Source organism: Castanea sativa, chromosome 9, assembly GCF_040712315.1.
Source record: "Castanea sativa cultivar Marrone di Chiusa Pesio chromosome 9, ASM4071231v1".
Taxonomy (NCBI): Eukaryota; Viridiplantae; Streptophyta; class Magnoliopsida; order Fagales; family Fagaceae; genus Castanea; species Castanea sativa.
The window spans coordinates 35,162,979-35,176,948 of record NC_134021.1 but is presented as its reverse complement, the minus strand read 5'-3'; the positions used below and the strand labels follow the sequence as shown (position 1 = coordinate 35,176,948).

At 39.2% G+C, this 13,970-nt stretch overlaps 1 protein-coding gene and 1 pseudogene across 1 annotated transcript; one reads left to right on the top strand and one right to left on the bottom strand.

Annotated features, from left to right (window-relative positions):
• Window positions 1-735: 735 nt before the first annotated feature.
• LOC142609113 (zinc finger BED domain-containing protein RICESLEEPER 2-like) lies at window positions 736-3,609 on the bottom strand (annotated as a pseudogene).
• A 2,266-nt stretch (window positions 3,610-5,875) lies between these two features.
• LOC142609112 (transcription elongation factor SPT6 homolog) lies at window positions 5,876-10,360 on the top strand. Its single transcript, XM_075780739.1, has 12 exons — window positions 5,876-5,906; window positions 6,028-6,123; window positions 7,031-7,115; window positions 7,482-7,554; window positions 7,679-7,829; window positions 7,902-8,031; window positions 8,116-8,365; window positions 8,442-8,642; window positions 8,731-8,856; window positions 9,135-9,380; window positions 9,454-9,564; window positions 9,677-10,360. Exons 1-12 carry the CDS (start codon window positions 5,876-5,878, stop codon window positions 10,358-10,360), a joined length of 2,184 nt encoding a protein of 727 aa, XP_075636854.1.
• The last annotated feature ends 3,610 nt before the right edge of the window (window positions 10,361-13,970 follow it).

The following is a 13,970-nucleotide window of genomic DNA, read 5'->3' as shown; positions in this document are numbered from 1 at the left end:
TAAAAGTGAAGTTAGAAACCGAAATTGAATTTTGGTAAAAAATTATAGGTTGCGATATGTAACTTAGTTTTTTCTATACTATTATTTAAAGGGTTTCTCCTGTTTGGACTCCTCATTTTTTTATTAAAAAATGTCTCCACACTCCTATGTTTAAGTAGAGATAAAATTAAAGGATAATCCGATAAAAATACAACTCTAACTCCTACTAAAATATTGCCAAAAAAATAGAGTCACTCTCCTGTTAATTTTCAAATTACTTTATCTATTTATAAATTAGATTTCAAAATAAAAATTATATATAAAATAAATACACAGATTTTTTTTTGCTAAATAGGACCAATAAGACTCATAACACTTTTAATGTATAGGAATGGCAACGGGTCGGGTTCGGGCCGGGTTTTTGCATACCCGGACCTGACCTGCGAGCCAAGACCCGAAACCCGGACCCGGCCCGAATAATAATCGGGTTTTTTTCTTGGGGCCCAGACCCGCCCCGGCGGGCCCCGTTTAACTTATTGGGCCCAAATTTGGGCCAACCAAAAAAAAAATTGAAGCCCATTAAATTTTTTTCCCTAAATTCAAGCCCATTCAAGTCATTTAACATGGCCCAAATGCCAAAATTTGCCCTGTTATATGGTAGCCAAATCATTTACCTCCATTTATATCATTATATGGCACCCAAAAACATCTTATATGGCAATAAATTACTTAAAAAGCTACAAAATAAATCTCACAAGTCTAAGAAATTACAAAATGTCTTATCCTCCACAAATCAACAAATTAAAAAGACTAAGAAATTACAAACGGTTTAGAATAATTACAAACCAACAAATTAATCTAACAAGTCTAAGAAATTAAAAGGGCTACTAAATTATTACAAAATGTTTGATCGTCCACAACTGTGACACAACTCCCATCCTCTTCATTAGGCTCCCCATCATTAAGAATTGTTTGAAGATCACAATCACCAGACATAGTTGAAGAACCTACAACAACAATGAATTAAAAAATGGAATAAACTTCATCAATTTGTAACAAGCAAATATAAAAATACAATTTTGATTTTATAAATAAAAATTAGACAATTACTAACCGTTGATTTCACTCCATAACCAATTCTAAGCACACATCATTGCCTCTATAGTCTTGGGATGTAGCCTACTACGGTGTGGACTTAAAAGCCTCCCACTAGTGCTAAAGGCAGATTCTGAAGCAACAGTTGTGACAAGAATGGCTAAAATATCTCTTGCAATCCTTTGTAAAGTAGGATACTTGAGACCATTACTTTTCCACCATCCCAAAATATCAAAATCTTCACTTCTCTTCAACACTCCCTCATCAATGAAATAATCAAATTTCATTCTAGCACTCCCATGTTTCTTTGAACTATTGTTCACAAAAAAATCAAAACATGACATTGACCTACTTAATCTAAACTTCATTTGAGCCGCAGGGCTTGAAGCACTACTTGCAGGAATATGAGAACTTCCTTCATTATTTGCAGGGGACTCATCTAGATCTCCATACTCATCAAGCAAATCATAACAAAGATTCTTTATTTTTTCAATCTCCAAATTTGAATTATCACCATAAATGTTAGGATAATAAAACTCCAATAACTTCATCTTATATCTTGGATCTAAGATAGCAGCAACAGCCATAACAACACTAACATTAGCCCAATAAGAATTAAATTTAGCAAGCATGCTTTCTGCCATTGTAGCTATCATCTCATTTGAAGGCAAACTCCATTCATTCAATACAATTTTCAACTCATACACCAAAGTAAAATACATATTAGTTGTGGGGTACTTACGACCTGAAAAAAACTCAGTCACACTATGAAACAACTCCAACTTCCCACAAATATCTTTGGCTAACTCCCAATCATGATCATATGGCAAAGAAGAATAAGAAGTTTTACGTTTAGCCAAACGAGGAAAAACATCTTTATAAATCAATGCAGTAGAAAGCATTAAGTAAGTTGAATTCCAACGAGTTTTACAATCTAAGACTAACTCTTTAGTGCATTGAACACGCAATTGACGTGCATTTTCTTCAAATTTTTGCCTCCTTTTTGGTGATCCAGTCCAATAAATCACACTATCACGAATCCTTTCAATACCATCACCAATAAGAGACAACCCATCTTGAACAATTAAATTCAAAATATGTGCAGCACATCTCATATGCAACATAGACCCACCCAACATGAGAGAACTAGTATCAAGCTTATTCAAGAGAAGTCTTATCATAGCATCATTAGTACTACAATTATCAACGGTTATTGTGGACAACTTCCTATCAATATTCCACTCTAAAAAGCAATCAACAAGGACATCAGCAAGGACATCTTTTGTGTGTGGAGAAGGAACATAAACAAACCTAAAAAAATAATAGGAATAATTATAACATAGCTCAATAAACATTCTAAATGTAAAGTCTTTAACATTCAATTTATAGATAAAAAAATTACCTTAAAACTCGGCTTTGCAACGTCCAAGTATGATCAATAAAATGAGCGGTAATGATCATAAACCCTCTCTTTTTGTTACTTGAAGTCCACATATCAGTTGTAATTGCCATCCTACTTCTATTCTTGTCCGTCATCTTCAAAGCTTTCTCCCTCTCATTATCGTAGATTTTAAGAATGTCACTCTTCAAAGTATTTCTTGTGACAAGTTTAAACAACGGTTGAAGAGAAACCACAAATTCTCTAAACCCAATGTGGTCAACTATTGAAAGGGGGTATTCATGTAGGATGACCATACGAGCAAGATTATTCCTCACTTTGCCATGATCAAATTGATAAGCATTTAAACTCATAGTTCCATCCATCTTATTTTGTTGTTTAATTAACACTTGTTGTCACATATCTCTTATATCTTTAAACTTCAACCGTGGACATCTTGCTAAATGATTACGTAAATGGGTTGTACCTTGGCTAGAATCACCCAAGTAAAGTTTGCTACAATGATGGCATTGAGCTTTAATTTTTCTATCAACTTTCTTCCTTGTAAAATGATCTCAAACATCTGAGATAGTCTTTCTTTTTCTAGTTGTATCCAACTCCAAGTACTCATTTGTAGGCTCTCGCTCTCGCTCTTGCTCTCCCTCTCCCCCTTCTTGTTCCTCTAACTCTAAGTCTTCTCCTAAGTCCACCGTTGGGGATTTTGGACTCCTAATTGGTTCAAAAGTTTAGGAATTAGAATCACAACAAATATACTTAAATTTATTATGTGATATATGATTAATACGCACAAATTCATAAATACACCGATTCACAAATTCTATCAACCCAAACATAATTAAACATGATTAACTACAAATTTCAAACGCTTACTCGTTGTTTAATGGGCATAAAGGTGATGGTGATCCTGAGGGTGAGCTGCCAGGCGACAATGGTGAGGGTGAACGTGAAAATGGTGAAGAGGGCCGCATAGTTGGCAAGGGAAAACGTTCGGTTCTCAAGGGAGAGCCGCTTGGCGAGGAAGAACTAGATTTGTTTCTCAAGGGAGAGCCGCTCGGCGAGGAAGAACTAGATTTGTTTGTGTTTTCCATCTCTGTTTTAGGCTCTGCATTCACAACAAACACAAAATCATGTGACATGAATTACCCAAAACCCACATACCCCATATTTCAAATTCAACAAACTGTTTAACCACAAAATTCAAAATTACCAAAACCCAACATGAAAATTCCAAACCCAAAAGTATTCACTATTACAATTTACACAATAAAAATTCATACAATGAGCCCACATATAGAAGTAACATATAAAAATCCAACACAGTTGCTTATACATTGAAGAGAGATTCAATTTCACAAACTGTGCAAACAAATTTAACATCCCCTTTCACTAAACATCTATTACAAAATAAAATTTCATGCAATGAGCCCACATATAGACTTATCATATAAAAATTCAACACGATCGTGTATGCATTGAAGAGATATGCAATTTTAAAAACCATGCAAACAAATCAATAACTACTCAAAACGAAGCTATGAAGCAATTGATAAGAAGAAAATGGATAACAAGTCTCTGTTTATTAGGTTTAATTAGATATGAAAAGTCAGTCTTTTGTGTTACTGAATCAATTGTTATCTCAGTTGTGCTTATTGGATGGCTGGTGCTGAAGTACAATGATTGGAGAATGTGCATGCTCTGTTTCGTGTTGTTGACTTTAAATTGACATGAAAACTGAAAAATCATTCCTTTTCATTACAAAATGAGTTTTATTGCTGTTGTACTTATCGGATGGTTGGTGCTATAGTACAATGATGAGTTGAGTGATAGGTTGTAGAATGTTTGTGTTTGTTTTCTTATTACTACAGGTCTTATGTTGCTGAAATTTAACGGAAATATACATAAAGAGTTGAAAGTTACTTCTAAATTTGGTCATGCTTCTCTTAATATAGATATTAAGCAAAACCATCATGGTGCTTTGTTGAAAGGTTTCAATAGTCCACGAACTTGAGTTCTTTCTGTTTTTGTAATAATATGTGATTTCTTGTTCTGCCTGTTGACTAATCTTGTCATTATTGATAATGGTTTTTACTTGTTATCAATTGATTAGAATTTTGGGTTTTAAATTTGAAGCTGGAAAAATAAAAATAAATGAGTTTTGGGACTGATTTATTTTGGTAGGGAAATTCTCTCCAGCAAAGCCGCATTTGACATACTACATACAACAACAACAAAATTTTAGTCCCAAAACTACAGTTTCGGCTATGAATCTCAACAGACTAATCAAAATCATTCACAAGTAACTAACATTAAAAAACCCAAGTTACATGGATTTAAAAAAAAAAAAAAAAAGGTACAAATCGAAATAGGCAAATCCATTGACAAATGAACCAATAATGTCATGTGTTTCCACAAAATTGTTTTGAGAAGCAAAACCTCGTTTAGCTCAGCTAATCAAACAAACACTAATAAAAAAAAACACCCACAAATACTGCGAAAACCAAACATTATACATCTGGTTTTCCAATCTAACATTGTGTTGTATTTAATTAATCAAGTCCTACTATCCTATATTGCCAACAGTCCAGATTCAAATCCCTTTTAACTCTTTTTTTTTTTTTTTTTCGCTGAGACCTTCTTTTACTCAATTGATATGCTTTCAACATTGAGGATTTAAATGGTACCTTTTGGCCACGAGGTGAGGCCGCGAGGTGAGAGCTGCGGGCTGAGGCGAGGCCGCGAGGCGAGAGGGCTGTGTGCTGAGGCAAGAGGGCGGCTAGCGAGAGGGCAGGGCTGAGTGTGAGAGAGGCGGCTGGCTGTGTGTGTACAGTGAGTAGAGAGTAGAGACTTAGGGTTCCAATACAAAATCAGAAAATATATATATGAGGGGTATTTTAGTAATTTAATATACCGGGTATTTATCCGGGTCGGGTTTCGGGTTGGGTCTAGATTTTTTTGATAAAACCCGGACCCGCTTCGGGTTTTTTTTTTTTTTTAATCCATACCTGACCCTATTCTTTATCGGACTGGGTAAAATCCTGCCCATTAGGGTCGGGCTAAACCGGGTATCCGCGGGTCGGATTTAAATTGCCATCCCTATTAATGTATAAACTTCAAATTAGAATGAATGAAAATTTATGACTTAAAAAAAAAAAAAACATTATCACTGGGTGCTAGTATTTATTTATTGTTTTTTTAAACACACTCAAACCGCCATTGTTCCGCCGCCAGAATTCACACGTATATAAATCTTTCACGTCCTCACTCCACAATTTACAGATACTCGCACATAGCTTCCTTCTCAGATTCTCTATTCACACACAAATCCATTCATTCTACAATCTCGCACTCTTTCCTTCTTCCTTGCTCTGTTTCTTTCTTTGCTCTGCTTTTACTTCTCCAACAATGGGCAAAAACGTAGTCTCTGACGAAGAAGGTAAGCCCTCGAAAACCCAAAATTCTTTTATCTCTATTTATTTATTTTGATTTTGGACAAAACTATGCTCAAGAAACTTTCTGAGTTTCTCACATTGGTCACTGTTGGATTTGAAAAACAGATGAGTTCGAGGTTGAAGGCGAGTACGAGAGGGAACACGTCGTTGGTCACCGAGGTGGTCGTGATATCAATGACGATGAAGAGGATGAAGAAGACGGTATGGTCTTTAGGGTTTTGCTCTTTTTTTCGAAAAAGGGTTTCGAAGTCTTAGATGCTGTTTGCCATTAGTTTTTAAAACAACAGGTTTTAGTATTTAAATAATAATAACACTTTTAACACGTATTTCTATAATACTTAAATATGTATTTTTACATCACTGAAACTGAACAACAATACTAGAAATTTCCAACCAATCGGCCCTGCTTGCTTGGAGAGTAAGAAATCTCTTTTCTACTTTGGTGGGGTCTGTTTGATTGAAGGGAAATTTCAAAGTGCGAGTTTTGAGGTTTGGATTTCTTGTGGAAAACCCTAGTCATGTTTGGTTGTTGAGAAATTGTAGTTGATAAAGACATAAAAATCTCGGTCTCATATGGCTACAAAGTGATAAGACTCACATGGTTTTTAATGAATTTTTGTATGAAAAATTGATCTCACAATAATGTCCATCTGAATACCAGTGGTCGACCGATGTTTCAGTTCTGGTTTTAGGCATTTTTAGCAATTTTTTTTGTAGTTTGTGAACTTCAATTGACATGATATTTCTTCTTACTTGTAATTGAGATAACAAAGAATTCATGATTGTTTATTGTTTATATGAATCAACAGTATACATGCTATCAACTTTACCATTAAAATTATGTTCTGGTTGGTATGGTCACATGGCCAATTTTTTATATTTACTACGTGGCCACTCAGTAATTTTTTTGTTATTCTTTTTATTTATTTATGTTTATTTTCTTGTGATAGTTTGTGCAATTCAATTGTAAATGGAATTTTATTTTTTGGGACTTTTAGCTGTTTGATTTGATGTATGCAGTTATCCTCTGTTGGAAATTATCTTGGTGCATTTTGTGGGGGGAGACTGTATATTGTATAATTATTATTTTTTTTCATTTTTTGTGCAGAAGAAGGGCAGGATGAATATGAGAAGGATGGATTTATAGTGGATGATGTTGATGAAGAAGAGAGGGCAGACAGTGATGAGGAGAGGCAGAGGAAGAAAAAAAGGAAGAAAAAGTAGATTTTCTTTCCTTTAGCTGTTATTTATGTAAAGTGTATTTAAAAAAAAAAAAAAAAAGACTGGGTTGTTGCTGAAAAAGTAGCATGAAAGAGGAGATAAATACCTGTGTTTATACATTGATACCGATTGAAACAAATTATTATCATTTTTTTACTTAACAATTTAACTTCATTGCTAGCTGATATATATATTATTTATTTATTTTCACTTTACCCCTTTCAAATTTGAAGTTGTGTTAGATGGCAAATATTTTTCTCTACTTCTTTAGTTATTATATTAAAACCCAGACTCGGGGTCAGTTCTTGTTTCTAATAACTTATATTTCCACTTTGTAGAGAGAATTATACACTTGATGAAGATGACTATGAACTCTTGAAGGACAACAATATTACCATTCCCCATTGGAAGGTTTAGAATTTTCTTGATATCTTTTCATTTCATCCTCTGACATTGTAATAAATTTTTGTAGAGCTATGTATGGATAAAGTATAATGATTCATATTTTCGATGTTTTATCTTAAATCTTTATCAGCAGAGCAAAAAGTTTAAGCGGCTGAAAAAAGCCCAGGGGGTTTCTGAGGAGCCCTCTGGATTATCTGACGAGGAGGAGATGTTTGGAAGTGGAAAAGGTGGGCGAACTGCCAAGGAGAAGCTTAAGCAAAGTTTATTTGGTGATGATGAAGGTATTGTCTTATAAAAATTGTTGGTATAGGTGCCTGTTGACTCTTGACTGACTATGTGTTGTGATTATGTAGGTGCTCCACTTGAGGACTTTGCTGAAGAGGAGGAACAAGCAGAAGATGAAGAGGATGTAGACATTGGTGAGGAGGATGAAATGGATGACTTTATTGTGGACGAAGAAAATGAGCATGGAGCTCCTCCCAAGTATGTTCTGTGTATGTTTCTTCAATACTGAGGTATTCTATTGTTTAACCAAGAAACTAATTTATCTATGTGGCTCATTTGTAGAGGAGGGAGGAGGCCAAAGAAAGGAGGGAATAGGAGGGCACCAGGAGCTTCCTTATCTGCTATGCAGGAAGCTCATGAAATATTTGGTGATGTTGATGAACTCTTGCAGCTCCCTAAGCAAGATTTAGATTCTAGTGAATGGAGGGAAAGGAAACTGGAAGATGAATTTGAACCAATTGTTCTATCTGAGAAGTATATGACAGAGCAGAATGAGCAGATTCGGGAGCTTGACGTCCCTGAAAGAATGCAGGTTTGACAGGCTATTTGAGATGTATCTTTATTCCATATATGTGAGATAAAGTGTATTTAATAATTTTCTTTGTCAGATATATGAGGAGATAACTGGTTCTCCATTGGATGATTGTATAGTTGAAGAGAGCAACTGGATACATGGTCAACTCCAAAGTGGCACGGTACCTTTGTTTGGCAATAGAGGCATGGGGACTGCTAAGGAAGGGGGGGATCTTTCTATTGAGAAAGTTGATATCATGAGATTTTTGGACCTACTTCATGTGCAAAAATTAGATGTTAGTATACTTTTATCTACACTGGAAGCCACTCTTTGTTTGATTTGATCTCTATCTTATTATTTTGGCATATTCTTCATGCCTTCAGATACCCTTTATTGCTATGTATCGAAAGGGGGAGTGCCTAAGTCTGCTGAAAGATCCTGAACAGCCTGAAGATGATGATGAAAATCAGGATAAGAATGAGAAGACACCTACTCTAAAGTGGCACAAGGTGAATTTATTTTGGCAACAATGAAGTTTATGCTTTGTTAATTGATGAAATATTTACTTAAATTATGAAAAACAAAAAATTATGCTTGCTAAGAGCAAGACTATATAAGTGAATAGCTGATATTTGCATATATGAAGGTACTTTGGGCAATTCAAGATTTTGACAGAAAGTGGCTGCTGCTTCAGAAGCGAAAGAGCGCTCTTCAGTCATACTACAATAAGTGATTTGAGGAAGAATCTCAACTTGTATATGATGTAACAAGACTCAATTTAAATCAGCAACTCTTTGAATCAATTATGAAGTCACTCAAGGTAGCAGGATCAGAAAGGGAAGTTGATGATGTTGACTCCAAGTTTAACTTGCATTTCCCTCCGGGTAAAGTGGGATTGGATGAAGGACAATACAAGAGGCCCAAGAGAAAATCACCATATAGTATTTGCAGTAAAGCTGGTCTATGGGTGGTTGCGAGCAAGTTTGGTTACAGCTCTGAGCAATTTGGATTGCAGCTATCATTAGATACGATGGTAAGTTACTTTTCACTTGCAATTTTTATTCTGTTGAGCAAAGGCTTAATCATCCCATTTCATTGGTTTGTAGAGAAATGATGAGTTGAAGGATCCTAAGGAAACACCTGAGGAGATGGCTTCTAACTTTACATGTTCAATGTTTGAGACACCTCAAGCTGTGCTTAAAGGAGCTAGGCACATGGTATGCTAGTCTTTGTAGTACATAGGCATCAGTGCAAAAGTTTTTCAGTTCAATGCTATATCAAATGGTATTGTTCTAAGTTTGACTGCCAATTGTCTGTGACTTATTTCAGGCAGCTGTGGAGATTAGTTGTGAGCCATGTGTTAGAAAACATGTCCGTAGCAACTTTATGGATCATGCAGTGGTATCGACATGTCCAACACCTGGTGGGAACGTGGTGATAGATTCTTCCCATCAGTTTTCAGGGGTGAAGTGGTTGCGTGAGAAGCCACTAAGTGCATTTGATGATGCTCAATGGCTCCTCATTCAGAAGGCTGAAGAGGAGAAGCTTCTTCAAGTTACTATTAAGATGCCAGATAGAGATTTGGAGAAGTTGATGAATGAATTCAACGAGTATTATCTTAGTGACAGTGTTAGTAAATCTGCTCAACTATGGAATGAGCAGAGGAAATTGATATTGCAGGATGCACTTTTTGGTTTTCTTACACCCTCCATGATGAAAGAAGCAAGATCTTTGTTGACTAGTAGAGCAAAAAACCTGTTACTTATGGAGTATGGGAAGGTTTTGTGGAATAAAGTTTCAGTGGCCCCATATCAAAGGAAGGACACTGATATTAACTCAGATGAAGAAGCTACACCAAGGGTCATGGCTTGCTGTTGGGGGCCTGGAAAGCCAGCAACCACTTTTGTGATGTTAGATTCATCAGGGGAGGTGCTGGATGTGCTTTACACTGGGTCCCTCACATTGCGGTCCCAAAATGTGGATGACCAGCATCGTAAGAAAAATGATCAGTGATAGTGACGTTATTACTTGCTGACGGCACGTTAAGAAGCTGACGGAAATATGCTTATTACATACTGACTGCACGTTAAGAAGCTGACAGAAATATACTATCCGTCACCCATTGTCATTGACACCTCTTTTGACGTTCAAGGCCAGACCCCTTACGTGGCGACGCTAGGCTAAAGGAATCAAGATAGCGAAGTCAAGACTGACGGCCAAGGTGAGAAGGTCCTTAGCTGACGATATCTTTGTAGACGTACCTAGGCTGACGGCAATATAGGAGGTGCACATTGGTTGACGACCTAGGCAGGAAAAAGCTGAAGGAGTAATCCAACCTCCATTCTTAATCTATCTTGACTTCTACATACATGAATATAAGGAAAGTTCTTTCGCTACACGTTTGGTCTTAGTCAAAAGGATCCCTATAAGGAAAAGAGCTCTATACGATATGCAAAGATCCGCGAATTGTTCTTCTAAAAGGAAAGTACTTCCTCGCCAAGGCGTTTATTTCGGCTCTACTCCACTATATAAACCCCAGAAACCCTCATGACAAGAGGTACGCACAATTATCTCAACTCTGGCACTCTAAGGTTGTTTAAAAGACTCTAACTTGATCGTCGGAGGGTTCTTGGCCGGCACCACACCGGTGCTCTCTGTCGATCATCTATTTTCTCTTTGCAGGTGTTGCTTCAATCGGAGGAGTACCCGCAGCTTACTGGTGATTTCTTCGGCATCATCAGTTGGCGCCGTCTGTGGGAAAGGTAGAAATTCAGCCTTGCTCTATTCCTGAGACAAAAAGTTGTATGGTACTCACTCGATCGATGGCAACAATCAACAACCAAGGCGACAAACTGCATGCTACAGCGCTAGAAAGGCAAGTTTAGACGCTGGCTGCTGCCGTCGAGCGCCTTACTAAACAGAATCACGACTTAGAAGAGCAACTACGGCAGATGACCGCGCACCAAAGTGCACCAGGGGAGGACCAGGAAGTAGCAAGCCCAGAAGGGAGGAATGCCGTCAGGCCTGAAGGTAGCACCGCACCAACAAGGCCGAAGCGGCCGGAGACAAACCCGCCATCCGCCTCGGACTCCCTACCACCTCATATCACGCCCGAGATGAGACGAGGGAACGCATGGATGTGATGATGAACGCCCTTAGAGGACAGTGTGTCCAAAGAACCCGGACGACCTAGTCCATAGAACGGATTCACCTTTCAATTGGTGAATTCATGCCCCGTTCCTCCAAAGTTTCGCATGCCCTACGTGGAAAACTACGACGGATCCAAGGACCCGTTAGACCACCCGGAGTCTTTTAGAACCCCGATGCATCTTCGTGGTGTACCGATGAAATCATGTGCGTGGCTTTTCTCACCACCTTGAAGGGGCCTCGCGAGGGATTGGTACACCAGCCGACGCCTAATTTATCGCACTTTTAAGGAACCGGGCGCGCAGTTCGTATCACACTTTATTGGAAGTCATCGACACAAGAGGTCTATTGCGTGTATACCGGGCATTAAGCAACGAGAAGACGAGACGTTAAGGTCCTATATAGCCCGCTTTAACAAGGAATCCCTCTCGATAGACGGCGATGACAAGATACTTGTGGCGCATTCACGAACAAAGGCTACAAGAGGGTAAGTTCTTGTTCTCTCTATGCAAGAATGACCCAAAGACTATGTCCGATGTGTATTACAAAATGGCGACGAAGTATATGAACGCGGAGGATGCCTTGTCGTCGCAGACGACTATAAACCAAGAAAAATGGAGAGACAGAAGATACGAAACCCGATAATGGACGAAAAAGGGGGAGAACCGCAGGGACGAGATGATCGACGACCCAAGCCCCCTACAAGGAGGTACACGAACTTCACTCCCCGAATGCGCCCATCGACTGTGTGTTGATGCGCATTAAAGTTGAGGAAACTTTGGCCTTTCCCGGAAAACTCGAAGGGAGATCCCAACCAGAGACCAAGGGATAAATATCGCCGATTTCATCAAGACCGTGGCCATGACACCGCCGATTGCTTCGACTCCGAAACAAATAGAAGCTCTCATTAAGCGAGGGAGATTACAGAGGTTCGTCAACAAAGAGAGGGCGGACCCGCCACAAAATCAAGCCCCTCGCGAGATAATGATCGCCCCTGTGCAACCCGTAGGAGACATAAGGATGATTGTAGGAGGCACCACGCAGGTCCGGGATCTTCCAAGAAAGCCCGAAGGACATACATCGAATGGTCCGTAACGTCCACGCAAGTCCTCGCGATTGGAAGGTCACGGATTGAAATCCCCCCATCGAATTCTCAAGTAGACGCCCAGCGCCTTCACCATCCCCACGACGACGCTTTGGTCGTCACCATACGGGCAGGGGACTACAACATACACCGAGTTCTCGTAGACAACGGTAGTTCAGCAGACATCCTTTACTATCCCGCTTTCCAACAGATGCGAATTGAAAGGGAGCGACTAATTTCGGTTAACGCCCCACTCATTGGCTTTGGAGGGGCGAGGGTACATCCACTTGGCACTGTCACTTTAGCGGTAACCGTTGGAGACTACCCACAGCAGGTCACCCGGAACATAACATTCTTGGTAGTCGATTGCTCGTCGGCTTACAATGCCATCATAGGACGTCCAACCCTCAACTCATGGAAAGCCGTAACCTCGACATACCATTTGATGATAAAATTCCCTACTGATCATGGAATTGGAGAATTGAGAGGAAATCAGGTATCCGCATGAGAATGTTACGTGGCCATGATGGAGATGGACAATCACATTCAAGCCATGAACATAGAGGAACGTCGGGTGGCGATAGAGCCCGTCGAGTGGCTCGAAGACGTACATCTCAACGAAGCCCACCCGGAGCGAATGACAAAAGTCGGAACCCTGGCCGACCCGGCGATACGTCAGAAACTCGCAACTTTCTTGAAAGAAAACAAAGATGTATTCGCGTGGAGCCACGAAGACATGCCGGGAATTGACCCGTCGGTCATGGTGCATAGGTTGAACGTGTCGCCATCTTTTCCGCCCGTCCGACAGAAGAAAAGAACCTTTGCCCAAGAAAGAGACCAAGCAATAGCAGAAGAAGTCTGTAAACTGCAAGAAGCGGGATTTATCAGGGAAGTGTATTACCCTGATTGGTTGGCGAACGTCGTGATGGTCAAAAAGAACAACAGGAAATGGAGGATGTGCGTCGACTTCACGGACTTAAACAAAGCATGCCCCAAAGATAGCTACCCTCTCCCGCGGGTCGACGTCCTGGTGGATTCTACGGCCAAACATCAGTTGCTAAGCTTCATGGATGCATTCTCCGGGTATAACCAGATCCGGATGGATGAAGCTGATCAAGAGAAGACTTCGTTCGTAACAAGGCAAGGCCTCTTTTGCTACAAGGTCATGCCCTTCGGCCTGAAAAACGCTGGCGCAACCTATCAGAGGCTCATGAACAAGATGTTTGCACGACAGATTGGAAGGAACGTCCAGGTGTATGTTGACGACATGCTGGTCAAAAGCCAAAGGGAAGAAGCTCATCTGGAGGATCTTAAGGAAACATTTGATACTCTTCGCTCCTACAACATGAAGCTCAACCCAAGCAAGTGTGCCTTTGGAGTGACGGCAGGAAA

Bases quoted from the DNA above. Each gene is read 5' to 3' on its own strand.
- LOC142609112 (XM_075780739.1), top strand. From the start codon at position 5,876: ATGGGCAAAAACGTAGTCTCTGACGAAGAAG. The intron at 7,555-7,678 runs GTTTAGAATTTT...AATCTTTATCAG, and splicing joins TTACCATTCCCCATTGGAAG to CAGAGCAAAAAGTTTAAGCG. The intron at 8,366-8,441 runs GTTTGACAGGCT...TTTCTTTGTCAG, and splicing joins ACGTCCCTGAAAGAATGCAG to ATATATGAGGAGATAACTGG.